Consider the following 21340-nt stretch of genomic DNA (forward strand, 5'->3'; position numbering starts at 1 on the left):
TTATAAACTTTGGTTTTTATATTTCAATTGAATTCTCATGTTGTAGAGATAAAAAGTATGTGGGGCCCGTATGTTAGAAAAAATTATGTGTAGAACCCATATTAGCACGAAAATCGAAAGGTGTGTAGGAAAATTCAAATTCTCATGTTAAATGAGAATTATAAAACCCATAAACTTTATATATTACATGCATAAACTTTCAAATTTTAAGGGTGTAAAGATAAAATATTCCCTATCCACTTATTTCCTTTCTTTCTTGTCCACACTCTTTTTCTCTTATTTCCATTTACTTTATAGTACAAGTTTATATTACAATGTTTATTAATAATGTATTATTAAAAATCCATAAATTTCATGATATAATAAATATTTAATATATATTTAAATTAACATATTCAAATTTATAAATATAAAACAATAATATTTTTCTTGCATATTTAAATTATTTAGTTTTGTATTTTAGACATTTTTAGTCAAAAGTTCATCTCTTGAACATTTTCTCAAAAGTGCCCTTTAGAGAATATAAATTAATGTAAACATACACTTACACATATTTAAATATATAACATTGTTACTAAACATAATATTTTTATATGCATTACCTCTAAATTTTAATGTGTCGCAATACCCATTTTCGTTTCAGAGGTCGTGTTTTAACCTTGATGATAACAGTAAATGTTTTGATTAATTACAAAAGAGATATAAGATATGGTATAAAAAGAAGAGAGTACACCAAATTAAAGGCAAAATGACATAAGTGGAATTCCATTTCAAACAACAAAGGCTCTTGTCCATAATAAATCCGTTAGTCTAAGGTGGGAAAAAAAGGTTGCATAATTGAACCCACATACAGAACTTTCATTAAGAAAACCCACACATGACCATGTAAAAAAAAAAAAAGTTTAAAAACCATGCTCCTCACTTTTTATGTTTTTGGGGTTAACTTTTGTAGACAATAACAAAAACAAAAGTTAGCTCTACTTTCACTATTACTAGTTCCCTTTCATCAAAGCCCATACGATATCTTTTTTAAAAGATATTCTTAGCTAAAAAAGAAACTATTTTTTATAAATGATAACTTTTTTACTTTTACCATCTAATGTTATATAAATATATTAATTAATAAATGTAGTTATATTAATAACTATATAAAAATTAAATTTACTAAATAATAGCACAATATACCCGAAATTGTATAAAAATCAAACTCCATGCAAAATTGAAAAGAGAAATGGAAAATTTATATACCCTCATATTTAACGGATATTAACCAACTTAGCTAAATTCAGAAAGGAATACAAAAACATAAAAGGAAAATGAAAATCAAACTCAAAGTCATACTCCAAAAGCTCACAAATTCCCACTCACTCCCTCACAAATCCATTAGCTCACAAATTCATACTCACTCCCTAACAAATCACAACACTGGTCACTGCCAGAGCCAAGAAAGAAAGTGAGAGGAAGAAAGGGAAAAAGGTTGAGGGTGGTGGTGGCATGTTGGGTACTAAAACTCCAACACCCATTCTCTCTCTATAAAATCTATACACCATGATCGTAAATTTGATCCGCAAATTTGGCTAATCAAGTGCTAACTTTTTCTTTTCTTTTCTTTTCTTTTCCTTTCTTTTTGTTCTTTTTCCTTTCTCATTTTCCCATCGAAACCATTCCAATTTTCCGACCAGCTTCCGAGATCTTCTCCGATCACTGATCAAACTCCGACTCCAAACCCATTTTCCAAATCCACCAAATGGGCTAACTTTACCATTTCTACCACTGCAACACTTTTTCATAGTAGACATCAGGTTCTGGTTCTGGTTTCACAGCTTTTTTTTATTTTTGCTTCAATTTCTCACCGACCCAGAAGTTCAATCATCGTTGTTTACTCGAATCTTCTCCAAAGTTCTCTTCTTTACGTTGTTTCGTGGGAACCCTTTTGGTTTCAGAGCTTGAAAATCCTCTCTGTGAGAGATGACATCTGGGACGAGGCTACCCACGTGGAAGGAGAGAGAGAACAACAAGAGGAGAGAGAGAAGAAGAAGAGCCATAGCGGCGAAGATCTTCGCAGGTCTTAGGATGTATGGTAACTTCAAGCTTCCAAAGCACTGTGACAACAATGAAGTCCTCAAAGCTCTCTGCAATGAAGCTGGTTGGACCGTTGAACTCGATGGAACCACATACCGGAAGGTACATTCCAATTTTTCCACTCCCAATTATAGCTTCTTTATTTTGAAGTACTTTAGTTAAGAATTAAGTGATTTTCTGTTTAAAAATTTGCTTTACTAAAGTATTTTTCTTTAAGCATTAAGATTAATTTTATGATCTTTAAGATTTATCAAAAGTTTTTATTTTCATCACTAATACACTTTCAATATGTGTCGATGGATTTATTTTGGTGTTGATATCGCTTTCTTATTAACAGTTTATGCAATGAACAAAGGGATTTATTAATCAATGTAGCCAGAGTAGTTTTCTCTCAGGGGGCGTTTCTGACGGTATTTTATAGATTCTCGGAAAATTAAATTTTTCGAAATTTTTAATTTTTGAATATTATTGTAAATATATTTTTGAAAATTAAGATTCTCAGATAAAAAAAAAAAAAATCTTCTGTCAAACGGCCTCTTATTATTATAGACATAATTATGGATAGAGTTATTCATTTATAAAAAATAAAAATAGAACTATATGGAAATTGATGGGTGTATAAGAAAGAAAATTTATCTATAATAGTTTTTTTCATAAATAAATGAGATTGAGTATTACAATTAAGAATAAGAATTTTTTTTTTGGGTAAATAGAATAAGATTTATTATTCTTATGTGTTAAAAAAAATTATATTTATTTTCTTTGCTGATTACATGTCCCTGTGTGAGTACGGTGGATCCGGCAGGCACTGCTTCTGCCATTTTAAGGGGGGATGATAAGATCAGTTTTGTAAGAATAGTTCTAAAATTATAACTATTTTTTATTTTTAAAATTAAATTTAGAAAATATGTCTGACTTGTTTTTGTTTTATGTTTTAATTTTCAAAAATAAAATAAAAAATATTTCATTAACTATTATATAATTTTAAGAAAACAAAACAGAGAACAAAATCAAACATGTGTTAGATGGTTGGTGTGTTTGTTGTTTTTTTTATGTGTTTGTTGATATGTAGCAAAGTAGCTGTGGCTTTTTGACTTTTTCAGACCATGTTGCCACTTGGGAGAGCCTTTTGCCTCCGCTGTTCCGATGATTGAAGTTACTGTTCATATTTCATTTCCTTCTCCTAAATGAGAGGGACGTGTTTTGAGATGTATGCTTATAATTAGTATAAAATATTATTAGTTTTTAACTGTAATTAACTTATTAAAAATATTTTTAAATGTAAGTTTTAGTGGTGAAATACTGAAATGGACCTATCTATATGTTTTTTTTAAAAACTTTTTGGGTAACAAAATTATGGTATTACTTACTGGAAGTTATAATTAACAAATTACCACTGAAAATGTGAACCCATTTAATTATGGAAAAAATGTGTATTCTTTTAAAGATGGTCATTTTAACGAACAAAGCTCGGCATAATTAGTAAATGGCTGAGTCTCTTAGCATGCTGATAGGGGTTCGATCCCTGACCATATGTATGAAAAATACTTTGTTGGTAGAGGTAAAACTCGCTTCGATGATCTCTACGTTTTGAAAGTATTAGTTTCTGGCTGTCGGCCGAGGGATACCTTGAGGAAACTCAAAAATTTCCTAAAAAAAGATAGTCCTTCTAAGAGAGAAAAAGATATAGATCATCGGGAGAGAGAATGGAGTTTTTTTAATTATACAACTTTATATCCTTTAAAATTATACAAATTTTTCCCCTTAATTAATAGTAAAGCATTTTTCTTGTAAAATGTAATTATTGATATGACAAATTTAAGGGTATGTTTAGTTGAATAGATAAAACTTCAAAATGTAAATTACTTGGTATAACAAAAATCTGAAGTTGTAAGTTTAAAATTACTTATTTACCTTCCACATCTTAAATTTTGGCCACTACAATGACATGAACATGAGTTGAAAGTGATTTTACCTCTACTAATTACCAATGAATGAAAATCATAATCATTCTATCCTACTCCACTTTTTCACCCTTTTTTATCATCATCTCATTTTCCACCTATTCAAACAAGCACAGCCCAAGTCTAACATAACATTAACAGTTGCAGTACCTTGAGCAAAACGAAAGCCAGAACAATTGGTTCTTAATTTCAGCCTTGGTTAATGCAAGAAAGTCTAAATTTTTGTGCAGTAAACTAACCACATAGTCCAATGCTTGCATGCATTGCAACCGAATTTTATTGTAGAACCACATTCAGTCAATAACTACATAATTCATCGTGTCATCAATCATATTTGGTGCATTAGCTGGAAACTCTAGCTTTTTCTCCTTGTATTTCTGTTATTTTAATGAAAGCATTGTGTTTCATATTGAATTTGGTTTAAGGTGCTCTCATATATTCTGCTCATCATTCAATTCTGTTGCCATTATAGGTACTGCCTGCTAGGGCTAAGGCTTTGAAAAGTTATGCTACATAAATTAGACTTAATAGTAACCCTTTAGACCTTAGAACATGCAGAGTTGAATAATTCACATATACTTCTACTTCTTTACAAACATGTAGTGGTTGCTTGATCATGTATCTGATTCAACATCAATAACGCCTTTATCTCAAACTAGTTAGATCTATCTGATTGTTTTATTTAAAATTGTTATGGTCATACAAATCCTACCTATACATAAGGACTACTTGGTAGGTTCCCACATACTACATCTTGATTAGTTAATGAAAATATGATGCACAAACAGGGATGCAAGCCTTTAGAGCGCATGGATATAGTTGGTGGATCATCAGCAGCAAGCCCTTGCTCCTCTTACCATCCAAGTCCATGTGCTTCCTACAATCCAAGCCCTGGCTCATCTTCCTTCCCAAGCCCATCATCATCCCCATACACTGCAAATCCTAATGCTCATGATGGTAATTCCCTCATTCCATGGCTCAAAAACCTCTCCACTGCTTCATCTTCAGCATCATCTCCCAAGCTTCCTCATCTCTACCTTCACAGTGGTTCCATCAGTGCTCCTGTCACGCCTCCCCTGAGCTCTCCAACTGCTAGAACACCGCGAATAAATGCTGATTGGGATGATCAATCTGCGCGGCCGGGGTGGACCGGACAGAACTACTCTTTCCTTCCATCTTCTAGTCCTCCAAGCCCTGGCCGTCAGATTGTTGATCCTGAATGGTTTGCTGGGATTAAACTCCCCCATGTTAGTCCAACTTCACCAACATTCAGCCTTGTCTCTTCAAACCCATTTGCATTCAAGGAAGATTGTTTGGTTGGCAATGGTTCTCACATGTGGACTCCTGGCCAGAGTGGAACGTGCTCTCCAGCTATAGCAGCTGGCTCTGATCACACTGCTGATATTCCAATGTCTGAAGCTTTTTCTGATGAATTTGCTTTTGGAAGCAACACATTAGGCCTTGTCAAGCCATGGGAAGGAGAAAGGATCCATGAAGAATTTGGATCAGATGATCTTGAACTCACACTTGGTAACTCAAAGACCAGGTACTTAAGTTAAGCATTATTATATGACCCACTCTAATTCGAGTGTCGGGTGAAAACAAATCTATATCCACAATCTTACACTTATATTTTTATGATAAACTGTTTCCTTGATTCGAACTCGTTGTCTATCTGTCACCAAGGAGCAGCTTTGCCACGAGCTCCAACCTTGCCCTCTTGAGCATTATTATATGATCAATTGATTTTTGTTTTCTTTAATGTCTGTTTTTTTCCTTTTTAACATGATTTTTTTTTTGGGGGGCAGGTGAAGTATTTATAAATAGGAACGTCAGTGATTGAATGTGATTATGTGAACATTGACTTCTGTTGGTTTGTTCCGGAGAAATGTTGGAAGGTAACTGAGGTGAGGGCAAGCAGTTGCTTTCTTTTATCCTTTTTTTTTGTTGGTAATTTTTCCTTTACATTTTATTAGTTTTCCAGTAATATACATGTTTAGTTAGGTGTGGGGTGGCTTTGCAACTCATTCATTTCATCATTGCATGACTTGTTAAACCTTGTTGTAAACATCAATATACATTGTATGGATTGGCCTGGTTTGCCACTGAAAGAACCGAATGGCTCAAGAGAATGCGACCTAACTCGATGGCCAAAAGCCCTTGTGAAATTTGATTGGATGGTTCTTTTTTATTGCCTTGAATTATTTTGGGTTTCTGCTAACAAATACGTTATCACATTCTTTTGGATATGGGTGGTATTTGTAGATGTTTCCATGGCTGCTTGTAGGCTTTGATTTTGTTAGAATAGTAATATGCACCAGGTATATGGCCACTTCCTGAATATGTAGAAATTTTCTTATTGATGCCATTAGAATTGGTCTATTGGTGAGGGGTTTGAGTAATTTGCATAAAGTTGAAGGCACATCACTTAAAAGCTTAAGTGTTGGGTGAAATGATTGCTTTACATGGTTGGTGACCATGAATTCGATCATCGTCGCCCCCCCCTGCTTTCTAATAGATTTAAGTAAGGACAAGGTAGAATAAATGAAAAAAAAATACTAGTGTAATATCCACGTTTTAAGTTCGAAAGGCTCTTACATGAAGGGATATGTTAGAGAGATAGAATATGAAATCATTGAAGTCCCATCACCTGAAGGCTTAAGCATTTGGTTTGAAACGGTTCTTTAAATAGAATTATAGCTTCAGTGATCACATGGTCACGAATTCGATCCTCACTTCCCCTTACTTTCTGATGGAGATAGAGAGATATAATATAATACAATTGAAGGTCTATCAATGGTTTTTTATATTATATTATATCTTTTTAGCATACCCAAGAGCCTTGGGCTTGAAACATGGATATTACAAAGGTCCAAAAAAAATCTTGGCTTTGATATCATGTAAAGAACCAATTCAACCCAAAAACTTAGATTTGTAAGTGATGGACCTTCAATGGTTTTATATTATATCTATGTAATAGTTGTAGGTTCAAACTTTAATGTCAATATTGTATATATAAAAATAAAGGGGTTTGATTTTCTCATGTTGCATGAGAAACTAGTGGTGGGTCCCACATTTATTAAAAAGAGAAAGAAAAAAAAAGTTTTGCATGCAAATCGAAGTGTCACAACATGAGAATTGAATTCTCATGCAACATGAAAAAATGTTTTCCCAAAAATAAATTTCTTGGTAACTTGAAGATAATGGGAAATGCTACTTTTACATTATTTTTTATACTATTTTTGTTGTACCTTTTTCTAGATAATAAATTTAAACATACATATTTTGTAGTATACTTTATTTTTCTTCAAATAAATTAGTGTAGACAAAAGGTGTAAATAAATTATTATTTTTTGAAATATTTCAATCGGTTCATCGTTTCACGATTAGTTCTTGGGATGGATCCCGGAATTAAAGTTTTAAATTTCTCCCAAAAATATAAGCTTGTATGTCATAATAAAATCTTATCCCTCACAAAAATATCCTTCAGCTCTTTTGGTTACAACACGCTGGCACGTGACTAATATATTTTAGGATTTAAACGAAAAGGTTGCATTCATATTTTTTGTTAAATGGGAGAAAAAGATTGTCTCCGTACTTAATTCCCGTGACTAGATCACAACGAATGCTAACCATCATTCTCATTTATCAGAACTAGTGTGTGAAACCGTCCAGGGTAAATTTCATATAAAAATAATAATAATAATAATTTGTAAAATATCAATTATGTAAAAGTATGATTAAATATTTTGAAAATAGATATTTCAAAAAATAACTTATGTTCATAAAATTTTGGTAGGTTTTGAATATAAAAGAATATTTGCTACGCACATATTAGATTGTGTGGGGTTTAGTTTTTTTCTTTCTCTCTTTTCTTCTCAAATGAACTCTATATGCTTGAATGTATGTGTAGGTTATAGTTTTATTTTCTACAACATGATAATTTTACCACCAACTAAGTTTTATCACCTATTATTACCTCTCTTAAAACTGTCTGATAAAATCATATCATTTGATACAAATTTCCTTTCTCTCTTCAAGAACTTCCTTTACACCATCTAACAATTACAAAAAAGGTAATAAAAGATGATAAGCTTAGTTAATGATAATCGGCAAGTACAACTAACTCAATAAAAGATGATAAGCTTAGTTAATGATAATCGGCAAGTAGAACTAACTCATATGTGTATGTGTGTGTGGCGGGGGGAATCTTTTCATTCCAGTGTATGGCTAAGAAGTTTTACTCTTTATCTTAGCTGTTGATTTTCGTTCATCTAATTGTTAGTTTATTGAATTATTAATTTCAAATAAATAACAACTGATAGATGGATGAAAATTAACAACTAAGATAGGGAGCAAGATTTTTTTAGTCTTATACCGGAGTGTGTGTGTGTGGGGGGGGATCATTCCAGTGTATGGCTAAGAAGTTTTACTCTCCATCTCAGTTGTTGATTTTCGTTCATCTAATTGTTAGTTTATTGAATTATTAATTTCAAATAAATAACAACTGATAGATGGAAGAAAATCAACGACTAAGATAGGGAGCAAGATTTTTTTAGTCTTATACCGAAGTGTGGGGGGGGGGGGGGGGTTCATTCCAGTGTATGGCTAAGAAGTTTTACTCTCCTTCTCAGCTGTTGATTTTCGTTCATCTAATTGTTAGTTTATTGAATTATTAGTTTCAAATAAATAACTACTGATAGATGGATGAAAATCAACGACTAAGATAGGGGGAGCAAGATTTTTTTAATCTTATACCGGAGTCAGAAGATCTCTCCCTATATATATATATATATATATATATATATATATATATATATATATATATATATATATATATATATATATATATATATAGGGTGTGGAAAGAGGCGGTAAAGAAAAGAAACAGGAAACGAGAGCATGTAAGAGAAGCAGGAAAGCAAAATGACTGCCTACACAAAAATTAATGAATGAACAAGTAATAAATTGCAGAAAATAAAAGAATAAAATAAGCTTAAGATGAGTGCGACAGTAGTCCACATGCGTGAAAGAATGAGAAAAGAAAGGTTGTTTTTACATATGCATATATGAAAACAAGTTTTATTTAAACCATAATAATTACAAAGATTATGTTACAGATTGAAGAAGAAATATTGAAAGAAAGACATAAGAGAAGAAGAGCAAAATATCTCGCACACTCTCTCTAAAACTATCTCTCTAAAATGGGAAAAATAAATTGATGCCTTCAGCATTATGAAGAAGTTCTCTAAAATAGACTAAAATTTTACTGTTTCTACAGTACATGTTACAAGACCGGAACTATTTCAACAGTAGAGGTCAAAGTGTGCAGTGACTGCCATATGTGCTGCTACAGTGATCTGCTATAGTCTTTTACTACATCAACTACTGACACTCTTTGATTATGTCATTGCTTATATCATTCCTACTGACATCATACTCATGTCATTTTGTCATCAACAATGCTACAGTGATCGTCTTCAACAAACTTCTGCTAGATCGACTCTGAAACAATCATCTTCGTTTTGATAGAAGTCTTCGGCAGATAAAGTAATAGATGGAGAAGGAGAAACAATTTTCTAGTTAAAATTCTTGGCTTCTTCTTCTTGAAGTAGTTTGAGAATACTTTACAAAATTTTCGCAAAGCTTTCTTTTTGTTTTTTGATGCCGCCAATGCTTCTGTAATTTGAGCCTTTTGATTCAAAAAGGTGCATATTTCTGTATCATTGGTTTGATTAGCTTAAAAAAAAATTAACCAAAACTTTACATTTTTTGGGCAAAGCTCGGGAAGCGTCAAATTCATTCCACTACTTGACAAAGGTTTGTCTTCTAAGTAATAGAAGTTTGGTGCCAATTTTTTCACCATAATTGTACTACCATGAAAATATCCATGCTAATGAAAATTTTGTGAAAAAATGCAGTTATATTGGGAATAGATCTGCTACCTTATCAAAATTTTGTGAAAAGATTGTTAATGCTTCAAATACCATCGGAGGAAAGATCTCCAAGATTGGTCCAAAATAATCCCACTATTTTATAAATCATTGCGGGAATTTATACTGAACATTTTGTTAGAAATAAATTAGCCAAGAGTATTTATTTTCTTTATTTTGCATGAAGAGAACATTATCCCAGTTCAATTCATAGTCCTTATAGTTATATCCAATCGGTCATAGGGTTGAGAAAATTTGGTAACTATGATTGAGTTTCCATATTATGATGGGGTAATTACCTTAAGAATCTGGATGGTTGAGTGAGTGCTAAACTTAGGGTCTTTGAGATTTTTATAGTTTTTGATAGATATAGAGTTTGAATCTAGTAGAATAAACTCATAAAAAATTTATGATTTGTTTGAAGCAAGGGGTTTAAAATGAAATTGGCGTCCTTTGAAGTCTTTCGAGAAAATCTTCGCAGTTACTTTTGTTGGTTTGTTATCCCAGTACGCTAGTTCCATTTGGATTACCTTTTGGAATTTATTTTTCGAAATATATAGCGTTTGAGGTTTTGGTTTCTGGATAGAGATTGGTTTAGGTTGTATTTCCAAGGTCTTGGTAGGAAGATTAGAAATTTTTTTATTTTTAAGGTTTGCAATCAAAATAGAGAGAGAAGTTTGTTCCTGTTCTTCTTCAGAGGTAATATCGGCTCATGATTTTTGAGGTAAATGAGTCAAATCATCATTTTTAAAGGCTTGGAGTGTTTGGATTGGCATGATGTAATCAGCCTTGGTTTGTTTAGAAGAGGGAATGTCCTCAACTTTTTGGATAGATGACCCAGTTTGGGGTTAGGTAGATGACCCAGATTGAAGTTGGGTAGATGACCCAAAATGTTTGGCTAATCCTGCTAGGATTTGTTTACCTTTTCCTTTAGAAGATGTTGACTTTGTCGATTTTGGCCCTACAGAAATTCATGAGTGAGATAATCAGGGAGAGAGTTTGAGGTGCCTTTGAGATATTCAATATCAAAATAAAAAACACTTAAAATTGTTTGCTATCTAGCAAAAATTTGTTTAGAAGCTAAATTTTTTAACACATTTTTGTAAAATATCCTTTGCAAATTTGCAATCAACACGAATTAAAATTTTTTAATTTATTAAATAATTTTGAAATGCAAAGAATAATTGCCAAAACTTCTTTTTTAACAGTGTAATAATTTTGCTGAGAAGAACTCCAATGCTTTAAAGTTTATGCAATAATATGCTCTTTGTTTGCGATTTTCTGTTTGAGAATGCCACCATAACCAATGTCTCAAAGAAATTCCAATGATTGATGAACCTTTAGCATATTGTGAGAAAAAAATTTCTCATCTTCTAAGAAAATGTCTCATATAGAAAAGTAATAGTCCTTGCTCATGTTCTACATTCTATGTCAACAAACATATTTTTGTAAAATGTCTTTCTCCTCTTTGGAATTTTAAAGAAATTCCAATCTAAAGCATTGGAATTCAACGGAGCAAGATTATTCTACTGATAATAAAGAAATTTTAGCAATTGTTCTGTGCATTTCAAAATTTCAATCTGATTTATTAAATCAAAATTTTTTAATTCATGTTGATTGCAAATCTGCTAAAGACATTTTACAAAAAGATGTTAAATGCATGACTAGTGTAGCTGAAGTTGGTTCATGGATGAATTAATGGATTAGACCTTAAATTGGCAACATAAATGTATGTTCAAGTTATCAAATTGTCAATTAGGTAAGAAAATATTAAAATATATAAGCAAGAAAGTGCAGTCAAACTTTTGTATACATATGAGTATAGATTTTGAAAGGGCATATCTCACTCGTTTCTTAACTAAATGAAATGTGTGATGTATCAAATTAAAGATTAAGGTGTCTAATTTCTTGTCCCAAAAGATGAGATTTTTATGGATGTCAGAACGCGCCCAGTTTTGGCTAGAGTGAACGTTGCCAAATCTGCCCTGTGTTGACAACATACTGGTTGTAGTTTATAAAATTCACATCTCTTTCGTTCCTCAAAGAAACGAGGCTTAAGATATGTCAAATTAAAGCCCAAGATGTCTAATTTAAAACAAAAGAGAGTTGAGAGAATTCTAAGCTGCGGAATATGCCTATATTTTTAGATTTACGTACTGCCCTGTGTTCACTATAGACAGTTTTAGATAATTAACTTACAGTAAAAATATCTTGAGTTATATAACTCCAAATAAGGCTTGTAATACCTTGTTGGAAAGATAGTAAAGTATAGAATAACATACTAAAAGATGGAAATTTATGATCAAGAGAATCAGTTCCAGTTTGGGAAAAATCAAGACTGGTTCAGTGTTGAAAATAGTAAATTATGAAATTGGTTTCATTTGTTCATGAGAACTACTTAACAACAATGAATAAGTATGATATAATATGTAAACATTACATTTAATTATTAAATCATTGTGATTATTTCAAATACGGTAATGATTTTAATTGGAAATGTCTAATGTTGAAAAAAAAAAAGTTTAACCGTATTTTTAATTGAACTATTGTGATTGTAGTTGCACTTAATAGCATATACAATGATAATATACCGGCAGCTGACAAGGTGTTATATTTATAGTATTATTTTAATACACTTTTATTGTATTTTTTTAATAATTCTATTCAATTTTGATTTTTTTTTAAAAGCAACATTGAAAAATCAAAATGCCAATATTACACTGAAATCAGAGTATTGTCCAATGAATTACATGAGCTTGGAAGGATAAAATAATGGCAACTATCATTACTCGTTGAGGAGTCATTTGGTATACGAGTAAATTTTATGGGGAATATTAATGTGAAGTAATAGGATATTAAATTTTTTTTCTACACAAACAGATTTTAGTGGGTCCTACCATAAAAGAAAAACAAAAAACAAAAGAAATGTCTGCACGCTTCTCGATGAATCAGTGGGAAATTTGTTAGCCATCATGTTACTTGACATATACATTTCCCAAATTTTATATTCTCAGTAAACTCATATCGAGAATCCTAGTTACCCATATTTAGTAGAAGGATTTTTAAAATTTTCCTAAAAAAATGAGATTCATGAGGATAAAAATTATGAATAAAAATCCCATAAAATAATACTATCTGTGGGGGGTGATATTATTGGATTCTCATCTGGTGAATTTTTGTGCCTGTTTGGATTCTCTCTCTTTTTTAAGCTAGAAGTTACTTATAAGCATAAGCTAGGCCAAACAGGTTTTGAGAAAAGCTCTTATAACGAAAAGCTCTTTTTTTCATAATGAAGAAAAAAGCTGAAAATTAAAAGCTCATAGGAGGAGCTTTTTTTTAAGCTCTTATCTGTTTTCCTTGAATTGTGTTTTTTTTTAAAAATGAAGAGTGATAAAGATAGAGAAAGAGATAATTTTCTTGAAATGTGTGCTTTTAAATAATTTTTAAGCTAAAATTTTTATGTAATTTTCAAACAGTTTTTAGCTTCTTTTTTTAAGCTCTGTTTTTAGCTTTAACTTATAAGTAGCTTCTAGCTTAAAAATAAGAGGATCCAAATAGGCTCTTTGTATGCGTAATTTATAGGACATTAATAATCCCGCTTTAATGTTTTCATTACTAAATTATCGTATCTTGTTAAAGTCTTAGCTGTGATACAAAATGGTTGGTTTCCTTCTTCCCTTTCACTACGCCTTTACTGGATTCCTCTTTGCTTCACGTTACTTCCTCCAGTGACCCCAATACTACGATCATCTAGTTCCAACGTTAAATCGACCGTCACGATCTCTGCTTTACGCTATTTTATTAAAGGTTAATTTTATAAAATCAGTCCATATTTTCAAAAATTATTAACAAATAATCAAACATAACATCAAAAAAATTGAACCAATATTTCTAAAAATATTTTGACCTACCGTACTTCTTAGAATTTCAGTTTGTCTGCGTAGTCCCAAAAATTGTAATTCCTAGGGAAAAAAATTGTAATTCAACGCCGGTTAGGAATATTTTGCAATTTTCAAAACCCAGCAGATTGAATGCAAGGCATGTATAACATAACGCGTCGAAAAGTTCAAGCATTATTCTCATTGGCAGTCATATTCGTTTCCCATACTCGTCAGGTGACAGATGCATTCCCTCAAAGGAAAATCTTCACCATCCTCATCCACAAAACAAAATCAAACGCCACGTGTCAAAAAACCAAACGGCGGTGCGCAATGCGCATAGTGCGCACTCATTCACACACTCCTTCAATTTATGAACTGTTCCACATTCTCTCTCTCTCTTTTTCTTCCACCAAGCCCCTCTAAACACCTTCGCTTCTTCTCTTCAACAACTTCTTCTGGATTCAACTGCTTCTGCAACTACTCAAAACAGTTTTCTTCCGGAAGCTTCCATTTTCTGCTAAAGAAGAATCAGTTGAACCTTTGTTGTTTCGATTCGTTTTTTCCCTAACTGATTTGCAGTTATAACTGAAACCCCACATGGGGAGTTTGTGAGGAAGGGTTTAAGATGTCTGTGGAAAGGTCGTTAGAGGCGTGGGAAGAGGTGCAACGACACGGTCAGGACTTAGCTGACCGGCTTGCCCAGGGTTTCACCGGTTTGATTCAGACCCACATGAGCCCTCCCCAATTTGCGTGGCCAAACCCTCAAAATTCGAAGCTTTTCGATCTCGAGTTCCCTTCTCAGAGTTTCGGGAAGAGGGATTTTGGGTTGGCCACTGAGGACTACGGAATCAATGGGGTTTCGGCGATTTTCGACATCGGGAACAGGATCGGGCAGGCCGGGGCGGATTTCGGTGCCAGCTTGAACGGTTTGGTTCAACAGTTTTTCCGGTCGTTGCCGGTGTCGGTGCCGTTTAAGCTTGAGGAGGAGACGCTTCGGATGGAAGGTGGGGATAAAGGTAGAAAGAGAAGTGGTATCGGGGTTGTTGTGCAAGAGGATTTGGGTTTGGGGTCACTTAGTGAAAGGTTGAAGAATCGTGGGTTTGCTGAAAGTAACAGTGTTAGTGGTGGTGGAACCGTGGATGAAGAGGTTGGTGGGTTTAACCTTGTTTCTGCTGGTCACCTGGGTAGGCGACAGGTAAATTTTTTTTTTTTTTTTTTTTTTTTTTTTTTGCATATGAAGTATTTCTAGATTATTGTTATTTGTGATTTTTTGTTGATTTGATGAGTAGCCCAAAAAAATGGCTATTCTGATATTGTTGTGGTTGGCCAAGGACCTGGTCAAGTTTTTTGAACCGTTGCAATGATGATTCTGTTTCTGTCTTTATTGGTAGGATTTTGGTGTTAAATATTATGATGGGAAGGGTCTGTCCTTGGTCTTGGTTTGTGATGCCTTTATGTTTGTGTGGGAAGAAGCAATGAAGGATTGTTAAGCTGTGTAATTTTGCAGTGTGAGTTCTTTTGTGTGCATTGATTTGCAGTTGTTTTCTTTGGGGGATTCATGATGTGTGAGGAGCAGTGGCATCTTGGGGTCTTAGTATAGTTGGACAAATCCTACTAAGGGAAAGAAATATTTGAACAAATGATTTCCTACTTTATCAGTTGTAAAATCTGTACCTGGAAATTTATTGTCTCTCATCTGCCCACAAATTTCCCCCTTAATATGCAGTATAAAACTCATAAGTTTCAATAATGAGTACTTGCACTTACTGGCTAAGATCAAATTATTTGTTTATGACGTTGATCATGTTAGCGACCAAGTACATCAGTAGTATTGATCTTGTTGTTCAGTAAGAACTCAGCTTGATCTACTTTGTGGAGCAGAGATTTCAGATTGAAATGTTAGTATTGGGTCTGTGACACTGTCTATCCAACTGGTAGTTCAGAATTGTATATTCGAATAATGTTCAACTCTCTTGGGTTTAGATATGGGCTTCTTACCACTCTCCCTCGGGTGAAAGTAAAATCTCAAGATATATAGTAACACGTGAAATATGTGAAGTGAAAGTTTGATATTACTTTGGGAAAAATTCAGGGTGGGACCAGTTGGTCATAATAATGTTTAAACCCCCTTGGACTAAATTAACTATTGTGTTGTTAACTTAGTTCCGGAGTGATTTAAGAACTCTTGAACGATATCTACCATAATGGTAAACGTGTCCTTGTAAATAAATTTAAACTACTGACAGGTCCACATCCTTTATTTCCCTATTTTTTTTTCCTTTTTATTTTTATTATATATTATTTTAATTATTAATTATACATCTTATCCAACTAAAATTATTATTTGGTATCCTTATGGTAGTTTAGGGTCCCAAAATTTAATGTAGCCAACTATTATTTAAATTTCCATCCTTAATTAGGATTTTAGGAATGATTTCGTATATTCAAACATCAACATCACCTTCCAAACTAGTTGGGGTTGGCAGTTGAATTTCTTATATTCAAAATTTATTTTTAAATGTATATTAGAAAATGTGCAAGCTCTGTAATCTGTATTTTGTATGCCCAAATTCTCTTTTCTCACTCTCTTGTATCCTTCCTTTATCTTTCTATTTCATTTCATGTTTATATTTTATCACGTGCAGGGAATAATAAATTTTACGTCAACTTATGATAGTAGAACTCAAGAGGTGGAAGGTTCTGTAGTTGCAAGGGGAGATTTGTGGAGAGTAGAGGCATCACATGGTGGTTCTACATCTGGGAGTGAAAATTCATCTCTTTTCCTGGTTCAACTTGGACCTCTCCTCTTTATCCGTGATTCAACTCTCCTTTTGCCTGTTCATCTGTCAAAGCAACACTTGCTATGGTATGGCTATGATAGAAAGGTAAAGATAGGTTCACCTGCCTATATTGGACTTTGCTATAAAATTGGTAATATATGGGAAGGGGAATAGGCAGGCCTCTGTGTGGACATTGTGTTTTATCCTAAAATAGCCTGTGTGGGCATTGTACTGGCTTCTTGTTGGCAAAATCTTTTTCAAGCTGTCCTAATAAAAAAAGTCTTATTACTGTATCCTGTATTATATGCATTTTGATATTGAAAATCTATTGCGAAGTGTGCTAATTTGAAATGATACCTATGAGTAGGGGGTATTCATCTTGAATATTTTAGTAAATTCTATGTTTTGTTAAGGTAGCAGCCATTTATAGTAATAGTACTTTGTCTGACTTTGTTTTCCTGTCAAAATTACTCTTTCTTGTACTCGATAAAATTATGTAATTATTTTTAGAATTGCTTATTTAGTCTCCATTTTCTATGTAGTATTGCATGTGGATGATGACCATGTTGCGGCCCCCACCCCAACCCAACTTTTTTTTTTTTTTAAATATATCTTACTTGATTATTTTTTATTGTCAGAATGGAATGCATTCTCTTTGTCCAGCAGTGTGGTCAAAACACAGAAGGTGGCTGTTGATGTCAATGCTTTGCTTGAATCCCTTAGCTTGTGTAAGTTGATAGTTATGATAACTCTGAAAACACTAGTTCCTACTATTGTATACAAGGAATCTCTTGGCATAAGCCTGTAAGAATTATGATTTGTCTACTAGTTTAGCCATCCTGGAATGAATTTCCTATCATCATCTTTCTTTTTTCTCTTTGTGCACCCAGTCATTTGTGGATCTTCAATTTCCTAATGGGCAACTAACCTACGTATCTGGCGAGGGTCTAACTACCAGTGCTTTCCTTCCTGTTTGTGGAGGTCTTCTTCAAGCTCAGGGTCAATATCCAGGGGAAATGAGATTCAGCTTTTCATGCAAGGTTAGAATCCAAGTTGTTGAAGGTGTTATCGAAATAATGTTTGAATTTTACAAAAAGTTAGGCAGGTGCAGAATTTTAGTGATATTGAACTGATTTCCTCTTGCATTGGAACTAATATGTGCTACTCTTCCGTTTTCTCAGAACAAGTGGGGAACAAGAATCACACCAATGGTACAATGGCCTGAGAAATCATTTTCTTTGGGTCTTGCTCAAGCCTTGGCCTGGAAGAGATCTGGTCTCATTGTGAGGCCAACCATTCAATTCAGGTAACATGTTACAATTCTTTTCTTATGCCTTTTTTTTTTTCGAAAAGGGAAGGATGGGGGTGGGGGGGAGTAGGGGTGGTGGTGGTGGTGTGATTATTATAGGGGTCACAGGTGGTTTTATAACACCATAGGGGAGAAAATAGTTGTTATGCATATGTTGTTTCACATGGCTGATTTTGTCCGGATGTGATGATTGCTTGCTGGCCTACCTGCTTGGACATTATGAATTAACTTTTCCACGCTAAAAAATACATCTGTGTTAGGATTAGCTTTCTGAAAAAACACTTCTATGATATAGCTTTTTCTTAGAAGATACTATTTTTAGCTTTTAAGAAATTCACTAAAGTAGCTTTTTCTGAGGTTTTTGTAATTTTTGGAAAAATTTATCTTTTTCATAAAATTTTAAACAAATTTCTTAATTGAAAAAATACCTTTTTGGTTAAAATAAAGCTCAAATAAGCGGGCCTTAAAGATAGGATTTTTTTTAAAATTGTAAAGAACCTTGGGATACACCACCCTAAAAGCTAGCTCAAAGGGTGGGAGTGCCTAAGACCTTATAAACTCCACATTAGTTGCACATACAACCAATGTGGGACTATATATCTCAACACGCCCCCTCACACGAGAGCCCATTGGACTTGAAGAGTGGACAATGCAACAGGCCCAGCCTACCTGTGCTAAGAAACGCCACAAGAGAAAGTGGGGGGCGGCGAGGCTCTGATACCATGTAAAGAACCTTGGGATACACCACCCCAAAAGCTAGCTCAAAGGGTGGGAGTGCCCAAGACCTTATAAACTCCACATTAGTTGCACATACAACCAATGTGGGACTATATATCTCAACAAAAATAAAGTACTTTAATCTAAGAACTTATGCATCCAAAACTAAAGGACATGGAACCCACTTAAAGCAGACCAAAGAACCTAAGAAAAGAATAGATAAGCTCAAATTGTGCTAAAAAAATTGTGCTTTAGTCACATTGCAAATCAGATGATGAAAGTTCTGTAGAGAAGCCACAGCCTGTATTGTCTCCTCTACATGTGGAAAAAATTCTTTGCTGAAAAATTCAAGCATCGTGTTCCTGTCAAGTACAGTACACTTCTGAAAGCATGGCTCGCTTCCCCCCAAAAATAAGTAGTGTGATGTTTTCATTCATGAGCCAAAAAAAGAAGAAAAAAAGAAGAAGCTTTTGAAGTTGCCTTTTCTTGATTTTAAGCCTGGTTCAGGAAGCATTGGACGACGTGACCTGCTATTCTCTATTCTTTAATTTGAGATGTACTTTCCAACTGTGAAATTTGGATGTGTAATGTAACTTCTAGTTTACTGAATACGAATATGTTTTTGTTATATCTGTTTTGCCTGTGCTTGCAAAACTATTTGTTTCTAATATTATAATATAATCACCAAGTGTGTGTTGGGTTAGCTTATTTTGTCCTTATAAACTATGCAAATCCAAACATGCACCAACTGTCTAAATATTCCTGTGCATCTTATGTAAGTTTAACTAATCTTTTGGTGTACTTATTGTTAATTTTGTTGTTAATTTGTATTTTCAATTTCATTCACTCACCTTGATCTTTTTTGATGTTCTATGTATGGACAGTGTGTGTCCTACTCTTGGTGGAAGCAATCCAGGGTTGCGAGCTGAACTCATTCATTCAGTTAAAGAGAAACTTAGTCTAATTTGTGGATGTGCTTTCATGACTTATCCTTCTGCGTTTGCTTCAGTATCTGTAAGTTTTTTTCGAATGAGCATAGCATGTTCTTGAATTATGGAAAGACTTATTTTGGAAAATACCTAAGGTTGTAAATATATGTTCCTGATAGAATAAGGAACCAGAATGTTATAAATTACTACTGTCTTAATATTATTGTTCATTAAGCACAAAATTACTGTTATCAATTGATAAAACGGGTTGATGGGGGAGAAAAGAGAGAAAAAAAAGAGGGAGGGGGGGGGGGGGGATACTGTTATCGGTTAGAGAACCACAAGGTGTGGCTTCGTTGGCAAACTGAGCTCCATGGGAAATCCACTGGAATTACCTTGTGATTAGGGCCAAGCCAATGTCTATAAGTGCGGATTAGTTCCGCACTCAAAGGGTGTAAGGACACCTTGGGGTCTTTACAAAAAAAAAAGGGAAAAATTTATCAAATAAACCTAAAATGTAGAAATTTGTCAATTCAGGTACACAGATGAGCGCAAACACTATTATGTACATGTACATACATAAACGTATATATGGTTGAGTTTTAAGTAATAATCAATGTGAAATTTATTTTTCTCCAAGTGTAAATTTTGTCACTGTTAGGATCATTTTGGTACATGTATTGAAATTAAGATAACAAATATTATCGAGTTTATGTTGGTGGTGTTTTGGACAAGCTAAAGATAGCATGACCTATGTACCAAAAAAAAAAAAAAAGATAGCATAACTTTAAATACAAATAACCCTGAAGGCAAATGACGTAAGCTTAGATATTCATTGTCCTTAGGTGGAATTGTCACTCTCTAGTAACGTGTACCTGCTAATTTCTATATTTGTAAGCCTAAGAAAGGTAGGAAGTCAAAACATACTGGTCGCTTAATAACCAAAAAAAAAAAAAGTACAAAGGCAATCAACGTGAGTACAATATGTAAAAAATTTAGCAATACTTGACCTTTTTAAGTTATTATTTTTTTTAGTTTCATACACCAAATGGGAGTCTCAGAATATGTGTCACAGGAATATTTATCAGTATTCGTTATTTCATGTTTTATTACCATTATGAACTTTTATTAGCACCAGTCATTTCCAAAGATAATAGTTGAAAGGAGAGTGCTTATGCATGATAATCTAAGTGGTTTCTTGTCTCACTTTTTTTGTCTTGTGTGTTCAGATTGGCAGATCAAAGTGGAATGGAAACGTTGGGAACTCGGGTCTTGTTCTCAGAGTTGATACCCCCCTCTCCAATGTTGGGCGCCCTTCCTTCTCCATTCAGATAAATAGTGGCATTGAGTTTTGATAGCTTTCAAGTGTTTGGCACCATTTGTTCTATATTTTGTATGGGAAGTGTACATAGGTTTGGTTTACTAGCTGGAAAAAAAAGAAGAAAAAAAAGAGCTCCTTACAACAAAGCGTACAGTCTTTATGTGAATAGAAAATCTTGTCTTGGTAGTATATTAGCTTCTCAATTTCAATGGCTTGGCCCAAATCATTTTGGAGCCTGTGTACTTGAACTTCCAATTATTTTGCAGGCCTAACTTATGAATTGGGATTAAAATTGAGTTGTGAAGTAGTTTTAATTGTTATTTTCCCTTATATTAGCATTAATGTTCATATTCTAAAGGTTACAATGAACGATCTTACCATTGTATAATCAACTTCTCTAGCAATTTTAGCCATGAAGGGGAGA

General features: G+C 33.4%; 2 protein-coding genes across 2 annotated transcripts; both read left to right on the top strand.

Annotated features, from left to right (window-relative positions):
• Window positions 1-1919: 1919 nt before the first annotated feature.
• LOC133296404 (BES1/BZR1 homolog protein 4-like) lies at window positions 1920-6194 on the top strand. The gene is made up of 3 exons (XM_061495376.1): window positions 1920-2184; window positions 4835-5592; window positions 5855-6194. The coding sequence occupies exons 1-3, from the start codon at window positions 1969-1971 to the stop codon at window positions 5856-5858; spliced, it is 978 nt and encodes a 325-aa protein (XP_061351360.1). The 5' UTR covers window positions 1920-1968; the 3' UTR covers window positions 5859-6194.
• Window positions 6195-14280: 8086 nt separating this feature from the next.
• On the top strand, window positions 14281-21219 carry LOC133296399 (uncharacterized). The gene is made up of 7 exons (XM_061495370.1): window positions 14281-15055; window positions 16506-16745; window positions 17279-17368; window positions 17531-17680; window positions 17822-17946; window positions 19551-19680; window positions 20825-21219. The coding sequence occupies exons 1-7, from the start codon at window positions 14486-14488 to the stop codon at window positions 20948-20950; spliced, it is 1431 nt and encodes a 476-aa protein (XP_061351354.1). The 5' UTR covers window positions 14281-14485; the 3' UTR covers window positions 20951-21219.
• The last annotated feature ends 121 nt before the right edge of the window (window positions 21220-21340 follow it).

This window comes from Gastrolobium bilobum, unplaced genomic scaffold (assembly GCF_033153095.1).
Source record: "Gastrolobium bilobum isolate Gb01-03AN ecotype WA unplaced genomic scaffold, APGP_CSIRO_Gbil_v1 utg2863, whole genome shotgun sequence".
NCBI classification, from domain to species: Eukaryota; Viridiplantae; Streptophyta; class Magnoliopsida; order Fabales; family Fabaceae; genus Gastrolobium; species Gastrolobium bilobum.

Bases quoted from the DNA above. Each gene is read 5' to 3' on its own strand.
- LOC133296404 (XM_061495376.1), top strand. From the start codon at position 1,969: ATGACATCTGGGACGAGGCTACCCACGTGGAAGGAGAGAGAGAACAAC. The intron at 2,185-4,834 runs GTACATTCCAAT...ATGCACAAACAG, and splicing joins ATGGAACCACATACCGGAAG to GGATGCAAGCCTTTAGAGCG.
- LOC133296399 (XM_061495370.1), top strand. From the start codon at position 14,486: ATGTCTGTGGAAAGGTCGTTAGAGGCGTGGGAAGAGGTGCAACGACAC. The intron at 17,681-17,821 runs GTTAGAATCCAA...CCGTTTTCTCAG, and splicing joins GATTCAGCTTTTCATGCAAG to AACAAGTGGGGAACAAGAAT. The intron at 17,947-19,550 runs GTAACATGTTAC...ATGTATGGACAG, and splicing joins AGGCCAACCATTCAATTCAG to TGTGTGTCCTACTCTTGGTG.